The sequence below is a fragment of the Octopus sinensis genome, linkage group LG13, assembly GCF_006345805.1.
Source record: "Octopus sinensis linkage group LG13, ASM634580v1, whole genome shotgun sequence".
NCBI classification, from domain to species: domain Eukaryota; kingdom Metazoa; phylum Mollusca; class Cephalopoda; order Octopoda; family Octopodidae; genus Octopus; species Octopus sinensis.
The window spans coordinates 1,071,751-1,088,193 of record NC_043009.1 but is presented as its reverse complement, the minus strand read 5'-3'; the positions used below and the strand labels follow the sequence as shown (position 1 = coordinate 1,088,193).

Below are 16,443 nucleotides of genomic sequence, written 5' to 3'. Positions count from 1 at the left end.
CCCCTATTCATTTGGATTAGTTTGTCTCTTGGGCTCATTTCAAAACTTGTAATATATAACCGGTCACTCATAAATGAAGTAAAACTAATCTCATACATACTTGGCTTTTTCACTGTTTTGTGTATGGGTTGACCTCCTGGTTCATTTGGTGGATGCACTCTGATGATTTCGGGTTCATTATGTGCTGAGGGGAAGAAAGAGAAATTAAGACAGATGGAAAGCTTTTGCTGTAAGGAGCAAGAGTGAACTATGCTTAACCCTCACAGGCCTAGGACCCGGCATCTAACTTTACCCTCCACCTGGACTCCCAAGCTAAAAAAATAGTTGCATACGCAGCTCAAGAGTAACGATTGCAGAATCACAAAAAAAATTCAGAATAACAATAATAAGCCTCTCTCACAACTACTGCATTTGTTCAATGGACAGAATCAGAAAAAAATTCAGGAGAATAATAATAACAGGCCCTTCTCTCTACTACCATATTTGTTAGGAAGACTAATAGACAGAATCGCAGAAATATTCAGGTGAACAGCAATAACAGACCTTTCTCTCAATTACCATATTTGTTCATTACAGGCAAACTAATAGATAGAATTGCAAAAAGAAATTCATAAGAATAAGAAGTCTGTCTCTCAACTATCATATTTGTTCACCTGTATCACTACTTTCGGATCTTTTCGGTTTGAACAGCAGTTTTTAACATAATTTCTAGGTAATTAAAAAATTTTAAACTTTGTATACTGGTAGAATGTGTTTATAAAATATCTTTTTCTCTTGCCTTTATTGAGAAAATTCTATAGTTTGTAAGATATTTGTTGTTTTGTTTTCTTCAATTTCTGCAATTTCAACCAATCAGTGACGTCTATTGAGGTAAAAAGCATTCTGTGCCCGTATGAAAAAGTCCCTCGTTTAAGAAACAGATTGGGTTTATTTACATTTGTGAAGAAAAAAAGATATCCTTCCCCTAACCCTAAAAGAGATTGAAGTGCAATAGATCGATTCTAGGGTCATAATTATGGGTGATAATTTCATATGACACCGCTAGAAAAAAACTGCTGTTCAAACCGAAAAGATCCCTACTTTCCTCATCACTTTCACCAGTTTGATTGTCAGAATCAATCTCATTGTCTGCATGAGGATAAACTCTTTGTTTGAAGAATAAACATCATTGATAATTTCGTCAACTCCAAAGAGTCTAGGTTTTGCTTGTTTACCAAAGTGCTAGGTTTATCACACTCATTTCATCACAAAAAATAAATCTGTTTTTTTTTCCCCAATTAAAAACAAAAGTAAGCAACAGGTATGAGGGACACTGTTAACAATGAGGCATAAACACACTTGGCTACAAAACTACAATGTAATCAGTCGTCTAATTTTAGTATTTTATCATCTTTTTCTATATTTCTTGTTCGTGACTGCTTTAACAGGAATCTGGTAGAGAATACGTTTAAACTATTCCCACTCCGGCAGGAACACAGTGCAATTACATTCAGGCTGATGAGAGCAAACGTTATTTATAACAGTATAGCAGGATTTGAATTTACAGGATTTGAGCTGGGAGCTCGATACCCTAACCATTGTGCCAGGAACCCCTATTCATTTGGATTAGTTTGTCTCTTGGGCTCATTTCAAAACTTGTAATATATAACCGGTCACTCATAAATGAAGTAAAACTAATCTCATACATACTTGGCTTTTTCACTGTTTTGTGTATGGGTTGACCTCCTGGTTCATTTGGTGGATGCACTCTGATGATTTCGGGTTCATTATGTGCTGAGGGGAAGAAAGAGAAATTACTTAGGGCCTGTCGCTCAGAGTAAAAGGTAGACTGTATGATGCATGTGTACGAACAGCCATGTTACATGGCAGTAAAACATGGGCCGTGACTGCTGAGGACATGCGTAAGCTCACAAGGAATGAAGCCAGTATGCTCCGATGGATGTGTAATGTCAGTGTTCATAATCGACAGAGTGTAAGTACCTTGAGAAAAAAGTTGGACCTAAGAAGCATCAGATGTGATATGCAAGAGAGACTGCGCTGGTATGGTCATGTAGCGAGAATGGATGAGGATAGCTGTGTGAAAAAGTGCCACATCCTAGTGGTTGAGGGAACCTGTGGAAGAGGTAGATCCAGGAAGACCTGGAATAAGGTGGTGAAGCACAACCCTTGAACATTAGGTCTCACCGAGACAATGACTAGTGACCGGGACTTTTGGAAATATGCTGTGCTTGAGAAAACCCAGCAAGCCAAATGAGACCATAACCTGTGGCCTATGCCAGGGGTGTAACCAGCTGACTTATGCATACCTTTCCTTCATTGGACACTAAACTCTGCTTGCGAAGACCTGTTGAGGCAAGTGAAATCGAAATTAAATCAAATTCAATGACTGGCACCTGTGCCAGTGGAGTGCTAAGAGCCCCATCCAAGCGTGATCGTTGCCAGAGCAGCTGACTTGATTCCGTGCCGGTGGCACATGAAAGGACATCTGAGCGAGGTTGTTGCAAGTGCTGCTGGACTGGCTCCTGTGCAGGTGGCATGTGAAAAACATCATTTGAGCGTGGCCGTTGCCAGTCCTGCCTGACTGGCCATTGTGCCGGTGGCACATAAAAGCACCCACTACACTCTCAGAGTGGTTGGCATTCGGAAAGGCATCCAGCTGTAGAAACTCTGCCAGATCAGATTGGAGCCTGGTGCAGCCATCTGGTTTGCCAGCCCTCAGTCAAAATCGTCCAACCCATGCTAGCATGGAAAGCGGACGTTAAACGATGATGAAAAAAAAAATGTTTAACGTTTTAATTTATTTTATCTCATTTTATGGAAAGATATGTTTGCATCCCTGACTCACTGTTTTATGGACACATCTATGAGTCCAAGCAACAAAAGCTTCTCGATAAGGTCATTCAGCCAAATTTCTCCCAAACTGCACTCTACTATGTTAAAAATAGAACAGGACAGTCACGGTTGGGATGCTTTTATGTGTGCTCAATCAGACCAGGCCTTGGGTTAAACAACTGACCAAGATATACATGTTTGCTTGTGACACTATAAGAAAAGACATTCTATAACATACAATTCTGCTTGCTTTAGTGCACCCAATATAGAAATACACAGTCGATAAATCTCTGCCTGCTTGCCTCAGTCCACCACACAGGAAAAGAAATAAGACACATGTTTCAGCCCACCTTATACATAACATAGCTCAGTCCAACTTATATGTAAACAATGCTCTACTTGTTTCACATAAATAATGCTCTGCTTTCTCCAGTCTACAATATAGGAAACAACAACATTCACTGATCATCGAAAGAGCTCCTATGTAGTTGCTTTACCTGTTAGAAATAGTGTCTAAATCTTATTTCTTTATTGTCCACAAGGGGCTAAACATAGAGGGGACAAATAAGGACAGACAAAGGGATTAAGTCGATTACATCAACCTCAGTGAGTAACTGGTACTTAATTTATCGACCCCGGAAGGATGAAAGGCAAAGTCGACCTCGGCGGAATTTGAATGCAGAACATAATGACAGACGAAATACCTATTTCTTTACTACCCACAAGGGGCTAAACACAGAGGGGACAAACAAGGACAGACAAACGGATTAAGTCGATTACATCGACCCCAGTGCGTAACTGGTACTTATTTAATCGACCCCGAAAGGATGAAAGGCAAAGTCGACCTCGGCGGAATTTGAACTCAGAACGTAACGGCAGACCAAATACCTATTTCTATTTCTTTACTACCCACAAGGGGCTAAACACAGAGAGGACAAACAAGGACAGACAAACGGATTAAGTCGATTATATTGACCCCAGTGCGTAAATGGTACTTATTTAATCGACCCTGAAAGGATGAAAGGCAAAGTCGACCTCAGCGGAATTTGAACTCAGAACGTAACGGTAGACGAAATACCGCTAAGCATTTCGCCTGGCATGCTAACGATTCTGCCAGCTCGCCGCCTTAGTGTCTAAATCTTTCTAAGATCACAAACTGTCTTAATAAAGAATGGACACATTGAATAATGTAAATCTAAAGACATTACTTCTAGAAGAAAAAAAGTATTAGGATGGTCATGTCTAAAATGTTTTAGATCAGGACTGACCAGAGGTTAAAAGAAAAGAACACAATATTCTCCTTACTTTCATCTACCCTATAATATAAAATACAATACCATACTTGCTTCAATCCTAGTTATAACACAATATTGTACTTGCTTCAAGCCCCCTTATACTACAATATTCCCCTTACACTATAATATAAAACGTAACACTATTTGATTCAGTAGACAAATATGATAGAACATAATACTCTAGTCGCTTCACACCACTCTCTATAATACTCAGCTAGCCCGTTACAACGCAGGAAGACTTGCCTCAAACCACCCACTCCCTTGGGTGTAGATAGAAAACTAAGCATGAAAGACGGTGAGCTGGCAGAAACGTTAGCACGCCGGGTGAAATGCTTAGCGGTATTTCGTCTGCCGTTACGTTCTGAGTTCAAATTCCGCCGAGGTCGACTTTGCCTTTCATCCTTTCGGGGTCGATAAATTAAGTACCAGTTACGCTTAATCAACTTAATCCCTTTGTCTGTCCTTGCTTGTCCCCTCTAAGTTTAGCCCGTTGTGGGCAGTAATGAAATAAGAAAATTAAGCATGAAAAATTTGCTTCAAACAAGTAACAAAAATATAAAATAAGCAGTGATCCAAGTGTGATAAGGTAGGAGAATATTTGAAAATAAAACTTACTCTTAGAACTTCTGGAAACATCTTTATTCAGATCTATATTTTGGATCTTACTTTCCAAGTGTTGAATATTTTCTTTGAGACGGGCACCTTTGTCAGGGAGAGCTGACAACTGCACACGAGACAACAGCTCCTGTATTACAGACAATCAGAGAAATTAGGTATACATACCTCTCACCCATGCATACAGTATTTCATTGCTAATTTTTATTAATATTTAATTTTTTTTTTAATGTCTATTTTTCTAGACTCAGGTTGGATAGAATTTCTTTAAGTGAAGTTTCAATGGCTGGCTGCCCACCTGTTAACAACCCTCACCTATTTCCGAGCAAGATATTTCCTCATAGTCAGATATGTTCTCACAGAAAACTGGACACGAAGGACACTGTTTGTACAACAATTACACTCATTTAAAACTATCACGTGATGTCAAGAAACCATTCTGCAGCACATGAGGAGGTGCTGAAAAGTTCCTGGCTTTGAGTAAAAGAATATACGGGAGGGTCAGTTAATGATGTTTTTATCCAACATGTTCCCCTCTCAGATTCACACACTTATTGCAGTGGTCCGTCAATTTTTTCTAAGCCCTGTAAAAGAACTTGGAAGGTTGGGCCTCCAGCCAGGCAGTTCGTGACACCCCTAAAACCAGGAACCTTTCAGCACTACCTCATGTGTTCAAAAGGTGCTTGTGTTTTAAACAGTTATATTTCTTTTATATTTCTTTTTTTTTTGCTCATTTCTTTCTTCTTCCAATACATTGATAAGGCGTTCACTCAAAACATTAGTCGTCCACTTCTTTTCTTGATACAGGATTCCCTATTACAACATTTTTGCTATTTTTTTTTAATTTTTTTGTGATTATATTTTGAGTATTACCTTTTTGAATTTTTGCCTACCTGTTGTAACCTCTCACATTGTTCAACTATTCCAGCTCTGACGCCCCTTGTTCTATTTCTGCTAGTATGTACATATGTGTGTGTTGGGGGGGGACAATCACAGACACATAAACATACACACACATATATATATATACATATATACGACGGGCTTCTTTCAGTTTCCATCTACCAAATCCACTCACAAGGCTTTGGTCGGCCCGAGGCTATAGAAGAAGACACATGCCCAAGGTGCCGTGCAGTGGGACTGAACCCAGAATCATGTGGTTGGTAAGCAAGCTACTTACCACACGGCCACTCCTACGCATATGATGATAATAATAATAATAATAATAATCATCATCATCATCATCATCATTTAGCATCCGCTTTCCATGCTAGCATGGGTTGGACGGTTCAACTGCGGTCTGTGAAGCCAGAAGGCTGCACCAGGCCCAGTCTGATCTGGCAGTGTTTCTACGGCTGGATGCCCTTCCTAACGCCAACCACTCCGTGAGTGTAGTGAGTGCTTTTTACGTGCCACCCACACCTATGTATATATATATACATATATATATATATATATATATATCACGTGATCACGCGACCGACCAGACCATCAGATGCTATCACACATCGCCGGCCACAATGCGCTCGCACTGCTTCAGCCCTCGAATGATAATAATAATAATAAAAATAATAATAATAATAATAAAAATAATCTTTTCTACTCTAGGCACAAGGCCCAAAATTTTGGGGGAGGGGACCAGATGATGAGATTGACCCCAGTACGCAAATGATACTTAATTTATCGATCCTGAAAGGAAGAAAGGTAAAATCAACCTCGGCAGAATTTGAACTCAGAACATAGCCATAGACGAAATACCACTAAGCATTTCGTCCAGCGCACTAACAATTCTACCAGCTCACTGCCTTAGTAGTATTAATAATAATAATAATAGGGTAGTGAACTGGCAGAATCATTAGCACACCGGGCAAAATGCTTAGAGGTATTTCGTCTGCCGTTACGTCCTGAGTTCAAACTCTGCCAAGGTCGACTGTGCCTTTCATCCTTTCAGGGTCAATAAAATAAGTACCAGTTATTCACTGGGGCCGATGTAATCGACTTAAAGCCTTTGTCTGTCCTTGTTTGTCCCCTCTATGTTTAGCCCCCTGTGGGCAATAAAGAAATAAATAACAATAACAATAATAATAATAATATTCCTTCGTATTTTAGGCACAAGGCCTGAAATTTGGGGGATGGTGATAGACAATTACATCAACCCCAGTACTCGACTGATAATTAATTTATTGACCCTCAAAAGGATGAAAAGTAAAGTCGAACTTGGTGGAATTTGAACTCAGAACGTAGCAGCAGGCAAAATATCGCTAAGCATTTCGTCTAGTGTGCTTACGATTCTGCCAGCTTGCCAACTTAATAAGAATAATGATAACAACAACAATAATCATCATTTCTACTATAGGCAGAAAGCCTGAAATTTTACGGGAGATGGCGAGTCAATTATGTTGGGGAATAGTAGGGAAGCATCATGCCCTCCCCAAGTTTCCAGTCATACTGTAACATCTTTTATCCTTCACTCACTCCAGGACGCTGGGTGCGTCTCGGTGAGTAATTGTAACAAACATGCATATTAAAAGTAAACAACAACAACAACCACCACAACCATCTAAAAGATCACCATTAAATTTATCACAAACCTTTTGTTTTTGAAGAGCAGATGTAAGATTGGCTTTCTCCTTCTGCCTTGAAGTATCTTTGACTGGACTGTCCCTCCATTGCGTGAAGCTATCATTACCATCCTTCACAGGTTTAATGTCTTCTAACTTATCTTGTTTTCCAAACAATGGTGCTTTGTGCTCAGAATTACTCAATGATGAAAATGATGGCAGCTCTTTCTTTTCACCTTTAGCCAATTCCTTCGTGATTTCATGGTGGCAATAATTAATCAAAAATAAAAGAAAAACTATTTTCTGAATGTAATTCTCATTGTATACATAAACATAATATTTTGCAGTTTAACCTTTTAACAGTCAGTCTGGCCGCATCAGGTCCAAATATTATACTTGCTACATATTCAAACTGGCCATATCTGGCCCAAAGTATTATACCATATTTTATATTTAAACTGGCTACATCTGACCCAAATATATTCAAACAGGCCATATCTGGCTCAAATATTCTACCTGTTTTATATTCAAACTGGCCATATCTAGCCCAAATATATTCAAACATGCTATATCTGGCCCAAATATTCTACCTGTTATATATTCAAAGTGACCATATCTGGCCCAAATATTCTACCTGTTATATATTAAACCTGGCCATATCTGGCCCAAATATTCTACCTGTTTTATATTCAAACTGGTCATATGTTGCCCAAAATATTCTACCCAATAAATATTCAACCTGGCCATATCTGGCCCAAAATATTCTACATGTATTATGTTCAATCTGACTAAACCCACCCTCTCATACCTATCCTACAATGTCATTCTTACAATAAACAATCACATCATTGAAATCTCAAAACTATGAGATAATGCATGATTAATTAAAAATAATGTAAATAAATAGGTTTGAAATTTGACAAAGTATTCTGAATGCTAAAATACATATTTCATATTCCTTGATTTACTTACAATTTATGTTGACTCTTCCACAGGTTTAGTAATTTACACATATTTGATATTTACTAATTCACATATCTTTTACCTTTTACTGGTTTCAGTCATTGGACTGCAACCATGCTGGGGTATTGCCTTGAAGGGTTTAGCCAAACAAATCAACCACAGCAATTATTCTTTTTAAGGGTGATGCTTATTCTGTCAATCTCTTTTGTCAAACCAGAAAGTTACAAGGATGTAAACAAACCAACACAGTTGTCACGCAGTGGGGTGAAGGATAAATGCAACACACACACACAGGCCTCCACGCAGTTTCCATCTAAATTCACTCAGAGAGAATTAATCAGCCCAGGACTACAGTAAAAGATACTTGTCCAAAGTGCTGTACTTTAAGATTGAACCTGAAACCTCATGATCACAAAGCAAGCTCCTTAAACAGAACAGCCACGCATTATATGTTCACGATTTAACAACACTTTTGCTTTTATCTCCTATCTTCGACTTGTTTCAGTCTTTAGACAGCGACCATGCTGGGGCACCACCTTGAAAATCAATCAAATGAATTGACCCCAGTATTTTTTTTTCGTTTTAAGCCTGATACTTACTCTATCGATTATTTCGCTGAACCGATAAGTTACAGGGACGTAAACACACCAACCCCGGCTGCCAAGTTGTGATGGAGGATAAACAGATACAAAGACATACACACATAGGGTGAACTACCAGCATAAATCAGTCAACAACGTTGATTATATTTCACATAAAGCTGTTGCTTTATAAAATTTGTTCAGAGTTGTCTCTCTTAGGTACTTTCCATTACTGTAGGACAGTTATCTCCCCTGTCAGTGTATGAAAATATGTGTAATTGTAGTTCTAAATGTTTTTAACTCTCATTTCTAGCAATATAGGTGCTACCTGGCACCTTCAGTTACAATTAGTGACAATTGAATTTTTCCTTTTCGGTTTTAAATTGTGTATAGTGGCTTTCGCTATATATATATATATATATATAAAATCAAATCAAATCAAATCAAACCAAATCAAAATAGATGAACATCAATGGAATTTGTATCTTTGTGGTACCAGTACCGGTGGCACACAAGAAAACCATCCGAACGTGGCCGTAGCCAGTACCGCATCGACTGGCCTCTGTGATGTGGGCACATAACAAACACCATCCGATCGTGGCCGTTCGCCAGCCTCATCTGGCACCTGTGTCGGTGGCACATAAAAACACCAACCGAAGACCCGGCAAGACTAGTCAGGCCATAACCCATGGCCCCTACCTGGGACGTAGTCAGTCCACCTGTGCATACCTTCCTTCCTTCTTGTGACACCTGTGAAGACCTGTTGAGGCAAGTGAAAATCAAATCAAATCAAATCAAAATAGATGAACATCAATGGAATTTGTATCTTTGTGGTACCAGTGCCGGTGGCACACAAGAAAACCATCCGAACGTGGCCGTAGCCAGTACCGCATCGACTGGCCTCCGTGCTGTGGGCACGTAACAAACACCATCCGATCGTGGCCGTTCGCCAGCCTCATCTGGCACCTGTGTCGGTGGCACATAAAAACACCATCCGAAGACCCGGCAAGACTAGTCAGGCCATAACCCGTGGCCCCTACCTGGGACGTAGTCAGTCCACCTGTGCATACCTTCCTTCCTTCTTGTGACACTTGTGAAGACCTGTTGAGGCAAGTGAAAATCAAATCAAATCAAATCAAAATAGATGAACATCAATGGAATTTGTATCTTTGTGGTACCAGTGCCGGTGGCACACAAGAAAACCATCCGAACGTGGCCGTAGCCAGTACCGCATCGACTGGCCTCCGTGCTGTGGGCACGTAACAAACACCATCCGATCGTGGCCGTTCGCCAGCCTCATCTGGCACCTGTGTCGGTGGCACATAAAAACACCATCCGAAGACCCGGCAAGACTAGTCAGGCCATAACCCGTGGCCCCTACCTGGGACGTAGTCAGTCCACCTGTGCATACCTTCCTTCTTGTGACACTTGTGAAGACCTGTTGAGGCAAGTGAAAATCAAATCAAATCAAAACAAATCAAAATAGATGAACATCAATGGAATTTGTATCTTTGTGGTACCAGAGCCGGTGGCACACAAGAAAATCATCCGAACGTGGACGTAGCCAGTACCGCATAGACTGGCCTCCGTGCTTTGGGGACGTAACAAACACCATCCGATCGTGGCCGTCCGCCAGCCTCATCTGGCACCTGTGTCGGTGGCACATAAAAACACCATCCGAGCGTGGCCGTCTGCCAGCCTCGTCTGGCACCTGTGTCGGTGGCACATAAAAACACCATCCGAGCGTGGCCGTTCGCCAGCCTCGTCTGGCACCTGTGTCGGTGGCACATAAAATCACCCACTACACTCTCGGAGTGGTTGGCGTTAGGAAGGGCATCCAGCTGTAGAAACACTGCCAGATCTGACTGGCCTGGTGCAGCCTTCGGGCTCCCCAGACCCCAGTTGAACCGTCCAACCCATGCTAGCATGGAAAACGGACGCTAAATGATGATGATGATGATGATGATATATTATATATTATATATAGGCGCAATGGCCTATAGTAGAGGCGCAATGGCCTAGTGGTTAGGGCAGCGGACTCGCGGTCGCAGGATCGCGGTTTCGATTCTCAGACTGGGCGTTGTGTGTGTTTATTGAGTGAAAACACCTAAAAGCTCTACGAGGCTCCGGCAGGGGGTGGTGATCCCTGCTGTACTCTTTCACCACAATGGCGGTGCCCCAGCATGGCCACAGCTCAAGAGCTGAAACTGGAAAAACAAAAAAACAAAAAACAAACAATATATATCGCCATGTTGAATCGCCATGTTGAATTGCTAGCTTCTGCACGCATTTTTTTTCTCTCCTTGTTTCTCTCCGTGTTTCTTTTCTGTGTATCTTTCTGTCGAAGAGCGTAGGCTCGAAACGTAAAAGACTTGTTTTATTTATATTCCTGGGCGCCATACTAATACAATTGTTTGTTTGTACTCCACCTGCCTTCGTCTTTTGTTTATTTTCATAAAGCTTCCCATTATATATATACATATATACATATATATATAGGCAGGCAATGTAAACTGGTCGTGTGCATACGTGCATATATATGTATATATACGTTTGTATGTGTAAGTATATCGTATGTTGTATGTATGTAAATATATATATATATATATGTGTATGTGTATGTGTGTGTGTGTATTTATGTTACTATCTGTGTATATTCCACTGATGAAGCAAAGCTTTTCTTATGCAGAGTCAGAAATCCGGGATCTGGAATTATCCAGTAATTTTTTTGCTAGTTTATTTTGTCTCTTTGTCTTCCCTCCTGGTGCTGTATGAACACTTAATGTGGTTTTAGAGTCAAGTTTTGACAGCTGTTTCCAGCGTGGTGGTATCTCTTAGATACCCTAAATTATAATTTAAATAATTATTACCTTAGAAGGTTTTTATTCCCATGCTGGCCACCTGATAAGATCGGTATTTAAATATCGATCTTATCCTTACTTATATAAATTCATATATATATATGTATATATATATATAGATAGATATATGTATATTAAATCAGTGAAGTTAGAGTCTGGTCATAGAGCGACCAATGGTATTGCATCCACAAAAGCCACAGCCTTGTGGACAGCTCATCAGGTTCTATAGACAAGTTTAACTCTTCATCTTTCAGGAGTGGAAAAATGTTACGGTCAATTGGTCAAACAGACATCAGCGAAAGAAAGTTCTAACATTGGTGAGGACGGTCTGCCTCTCCTAGACAAGTCAGTATTGGGAAATAGGAATCTATCTCATGGAGCTTAATCAGCAAACAGAGAATCCCAATTTTGCAGCACTTAAAATGGAGGTATAGGTTAGACAGTTTGACTGAGGACTAGCAAGCGAGGAGGCTGGACCAGGCTCCAATCTGATCAGGCAAGGTTTCTACAGCTGGATGCCCTTCTTAACACCAACCATGCCAAGAGCGTAGTGGGTGCTTTTTAATAATTCTTGATGAGTATATTCCTTAACTACACTGACTCACTCATTAGTGAAAAGTTAAACTTGTCTTTGTATAGAGACTGATGAGCTGTCCATAAGGCTGCAGCTTTGATGGATGCGAAACTGGTCACTCAACTGGAGCTCATATAAGATTTTTTGGGGTCCACAGAGCAAAATAGTAAATTGGGATCCACAATAGTATTTTAAGGGACCCTGAAAAAAATTTGCTTTAGATGTATGGATTGGTATGTATTGCAAGAAACAGCTGGGTTTCTTTCTCTAACATTATACATGGTTCAACCTTCACAAGTCAATGTGTGAAAAACCAAATAGGAATCTTGAAAGAAGTTTCTATGAAACTAGTTATTAAACATTTAATGGCAACAGGGGCCCACCAGAATAAAATAGTAATCAAGGGGGTCCATAGATAAAAAATGATAGAGAAATCCTGCTTTAGAGTGTGCCTTTTATTCAGATATATGTATGTATGTATGTGTGTGTGTGTTTGTGTATCAAATCAAAACAAATCAAAATAGATGAACATCAATGGAATTTGTATCTTTGTGGTACCAGTGCCGGTGGCACACAAGAAAACCATCCGAACGTGGCGGTAGTCAGTACCACATCGACTGGCCTCCGTGCTGTGGGCACGTAACAAACACCATCCGATCGTGGCCGTTCGCCAGCCTCATCTGGCACCTGTGTCGGTGGCACATAAAAACACCATCCGAAGACCCGGCAAGACTAGTCAGGCCATAACCCGTGGCCCCTACCTGGGACGTAGTCAGTCCACCTGTGCATACCTTCCTTCTTATGACACTTGTGAAGACCTGTTGAGGCAAGTGAGAATCAAAATAGATGAACATCAATGGAATTTGTATCTTTGTGGTACCAGTGCCGGTGGCACACAAGAAAACCATCCGAACGTGGCCGTAGCCAGTACCGCATCGACTGGCCTCCGTGCTGTGGGCATGTAACAAACACCATCCGATCGTGGCCGTCTGCCAGCCTCGTCTGGCACCTGTGTCGGTGGCACATAAAAAACACCATCCGAGCGTGGCCGTTCGCCAGCCTCGTCTGGCACCTGTGTCGGTGGCACATAAAATCACCCACTACACTCTCGGAGTGGTTGGCGTTAGGAAGGGCATCCAGCTGTAGAAACACTGCCAGATCTGACTGGCCTGGTGCAGCCTTCGGGCTCCCCAGACCCCAGTTGAACCGTCCAACCCATGCTAGCATGGAAAGCGGACGTTAAATGATGATGATGATGATGGATATTGTGTGTGTGTGTATGTGTGTGTGTGTGTGTACATGCATGTGTGCGTTTGTCCTCCACCACTTGACAACCAGTGTCAGTGAGTTTACAATCAGTTTGGCAAAAGAAACCAACAGAATAAGTACTAAGCTTAAAAAATAAGTCCTGGGGTCAATTTGTTTGACTAAAACCCTTCAAGGCAATGCCCCCAGCATGGCTGCAGTCAAATGGCTGAAACAAGTTATTAAACATAAAAGATGTTCGTTTAATAAACAATCCTTACCTTGGATGATGGCTTTGCTTCTTTATTACTCTTGACGGGTTTCTCATTTCCCTGGAAGAATAAGATCCCTAATTAATGCTCCGTTTCCACTCTCAAAGAACACTGTAAAAGGTAAGCAAGGATTTAAAAACAGCCATTAAGAAGCGGGCCAAGTCTAAAGCCGGTGACCTGACACCTATTTCGTCAGTAGTCTATCAATTCAACCCTTCAGCATTTAAATTGGTCCAGCACCGCCCGTCTGGCTTCCGTGCCGGTGGCACATAAAATACACCAATCTGACCGTGGCCGTTGCCAGCCCCGCCTGGCACCTGTGCAGGTGGCACGTAAAAAGCACCCACTACACTCACGGAGTGGTTGGCGTTAGGAAGGGCATCCAGCTGTAGAAACATTGCCAAATTAGACTGGAGCCTGGTGCAGCCTTCTGGCTTCCCAGAACCCCGGTCGAACCGTCCAACCCATGCTAGCATGGAGAACGGACGTTAAACGACGATGATGATGATGATGATGATATCCAGCCCCAAATTTTCTTCCTGCTTTAGGTTCAAAAAGGCCAGATCTGGCCTCTCACACCTACCTAGCAATGCCATTCAAATCAAATACATTGTTGAAATCTCAAAGCTATGAGATAATGCATGATTAATTGAAAACAGCGTGAAGGAATAAGCATTACATTTGCCAGAATAATCTGAATGCGAGAGGGTTCAGGAGCATTGTATAAGTTTGGAGGTAACTGCCTGGATACCTCATCACCTTTATTTGAGGAGGAGAGCTGCGTAATGAAGTGTTGATCTCTAAATGTGGAGGTAACTTGTGGAAGAGGCAGACTCAGGAAGGAATGGGGCAAGGTGGGGAAGTATGATCTTTGGATGTTGTGTCTCATGGAGGTGATGACAAGTGACAGAGACCTTTGGTGATTTGCTGCTATGCCTGAGAAGACACATCAAGCTAAGTGAAAGCAAAGTCGTGACCAGTGCTGGTGACATAAAAGGCACCTGTGCCAGGGACTTGAAAGGCACCAGTGCCAGTGACATATGAAAGGCACCAGTGACAGTGACGTGTAAAAGGCACCTGCACCTGTGGCACATGAATGTCACCCACTACACACTGTGGAGTGGTTGGTGTTAAAAAGGGCATCCATCTGTAGAAACCAAGACATATCAGACTAAATCCCAGTGCAGCTCTCCAGTTTACCAACCCCAGTCAAACCATCTGATCCATTTTAGCATGGGAAACAAATGATGACGATGTCCCACTCATCATTCTCACACACTTTACTAAATGTAAACAGCCATTGAACTTCTCTACAAGACCCTGCTCTGCTCCTCCCTGCTTCTTTCATACTTTAACTCCTCATCTCCTTGCATTAGGCTGCCCCTTCTCTTGAGTTTTATAGTCTTGCAAGATGCACGGTTACCTCACTTGTGCTGGTGGCACAAAAAAAAAAAAACACCTGGTAGCATTATTATTATTATTATTATTATTGAGTGAGAGAGCAGTGCATGCCATCAAAGTGACACTCGGGTAAAATATACGAAGCCCAGTATACCCATCATGACTACTCATCTGATAAGGATACACTAGGCACATGCATCACAACCATATGTGCGCGACATTGTGATCTCATATCAAGATAAACAGCACATGACCTTGCAGGTGGGGCCCAGTTAGAATTTTCAGAAGCCATGAGAGCCACTGCCTGGTACTGCATCAGGGCATTTATTATTATTATTATTAATATTATCATTATTGCCAGGTTCCAACTCGGGTCACAGCAACAAAGTCTACCTGCCACACTTCTCGCTCCATCATCACTGCCTCTATGTCCTGGACACATTCCAGGCCAGTGTCTGCAATCAAGTTGTTGATGTAAGTGGGTTCCTCAAGACTAAATTGGATGCTTCCAGTTCAGGGTAACACCTGCAGTGACCAGGTTGTTGCAGCCATCTTTGCTTGATCTTGCTAACTTTTGGCAGGTCTCCATAAAGGCAGTCATTTGTCATTTGTCATGAATGCCTTGTTGGTAACATTGGGAAAGGCATTCAACTGCAGAAACCTTACCAAAGCAGACACTGAAGACCAACACAGACCTTGAGCTAGTTGGATCCTCTTGGACCATCCAACTCGTGCCAGTATGGAACACAAACATTAAATGACGATGATAAATTGATGTTACCTGCAGAGCTTTTCTTATCTTAAAACCACACCAGTCTGTTCCTTCCTTTTTTTGATGACATCGGAAGTAACACCTGTGAGAAAGAAACCAATATAAGAAAATAATGTAAATGGATGAATGTACATATACACACAAATGTGTGTGAGTGTGTGTGTGCGTGTGTGCGTGTGTGTGTGTGCGTGTGTGCATAGGTGGGTATTTTTGCTTCTGTTTTCAGCCACAATTACAGTTTCATTAACAATCATGACTATGATTTCACCTGTCTTAACGAGTCTTCTCAAGCACAGCATATCGCCAAAACTCTCAGTCACTTGTCATCACCTCTGTTAGGCCCAACATTCAAAGACCGTGCTTCATCACCTGGGTCTAATTCTACCACAGGTTCCCTCCACAGTTAGAGTTCAGCACCTCTCCACACAGCTGTCCTCATCCATATGCATCACATGACCATACCAGTGCATT

The 16,443-nt window shown here is 41.4% G+C and overlaps 1 protein-coding gene across 3 annotated transcripts in view; it reads right to left on the bottom strand.

Moving 5' to 3' along the window:
- LOC115218510 (transcription termination factor 2) overlaps positions 1 to 16,443 on the bottom strand; it is an 82,778-nt gene that overhangs the window by 50,688 nt on the left and 15,647 nt on the right. For all 3 annotated transcript variants that reach the window (XM_036508105.1, XM_036508106.1, XM_036508107.1), the window contains exons 4-9: positions 15,982 to 16,054; positions 13,809 to 13,859; positions 7,334 to 7,567; positions 4,743 to 4,872; positions 1,690 to 1,773; positions 101 to 184 (exon numbers count right to left, since the gene is read on the bottom strand). In XM_036508105.1, the coding sequence (XP_036363998.1) occupies positions 101 to 184; positions 1,690 to 1,773; positions 4,743 to 4,872; positions 7,334 to 7,567; positions 13,809 to 13,859; positions 15,982 to 16,054 (656 nt within the window). The remainder of the gene's footprint in view (positions 1 to 100; positions 185 to 1,689; positions 1,774 to 4,742; positions 4,873 to 7,333; positions 7,568 to 13,808; positions 13,860 to 15,981; positions 16,055 to 16,443) is intronic.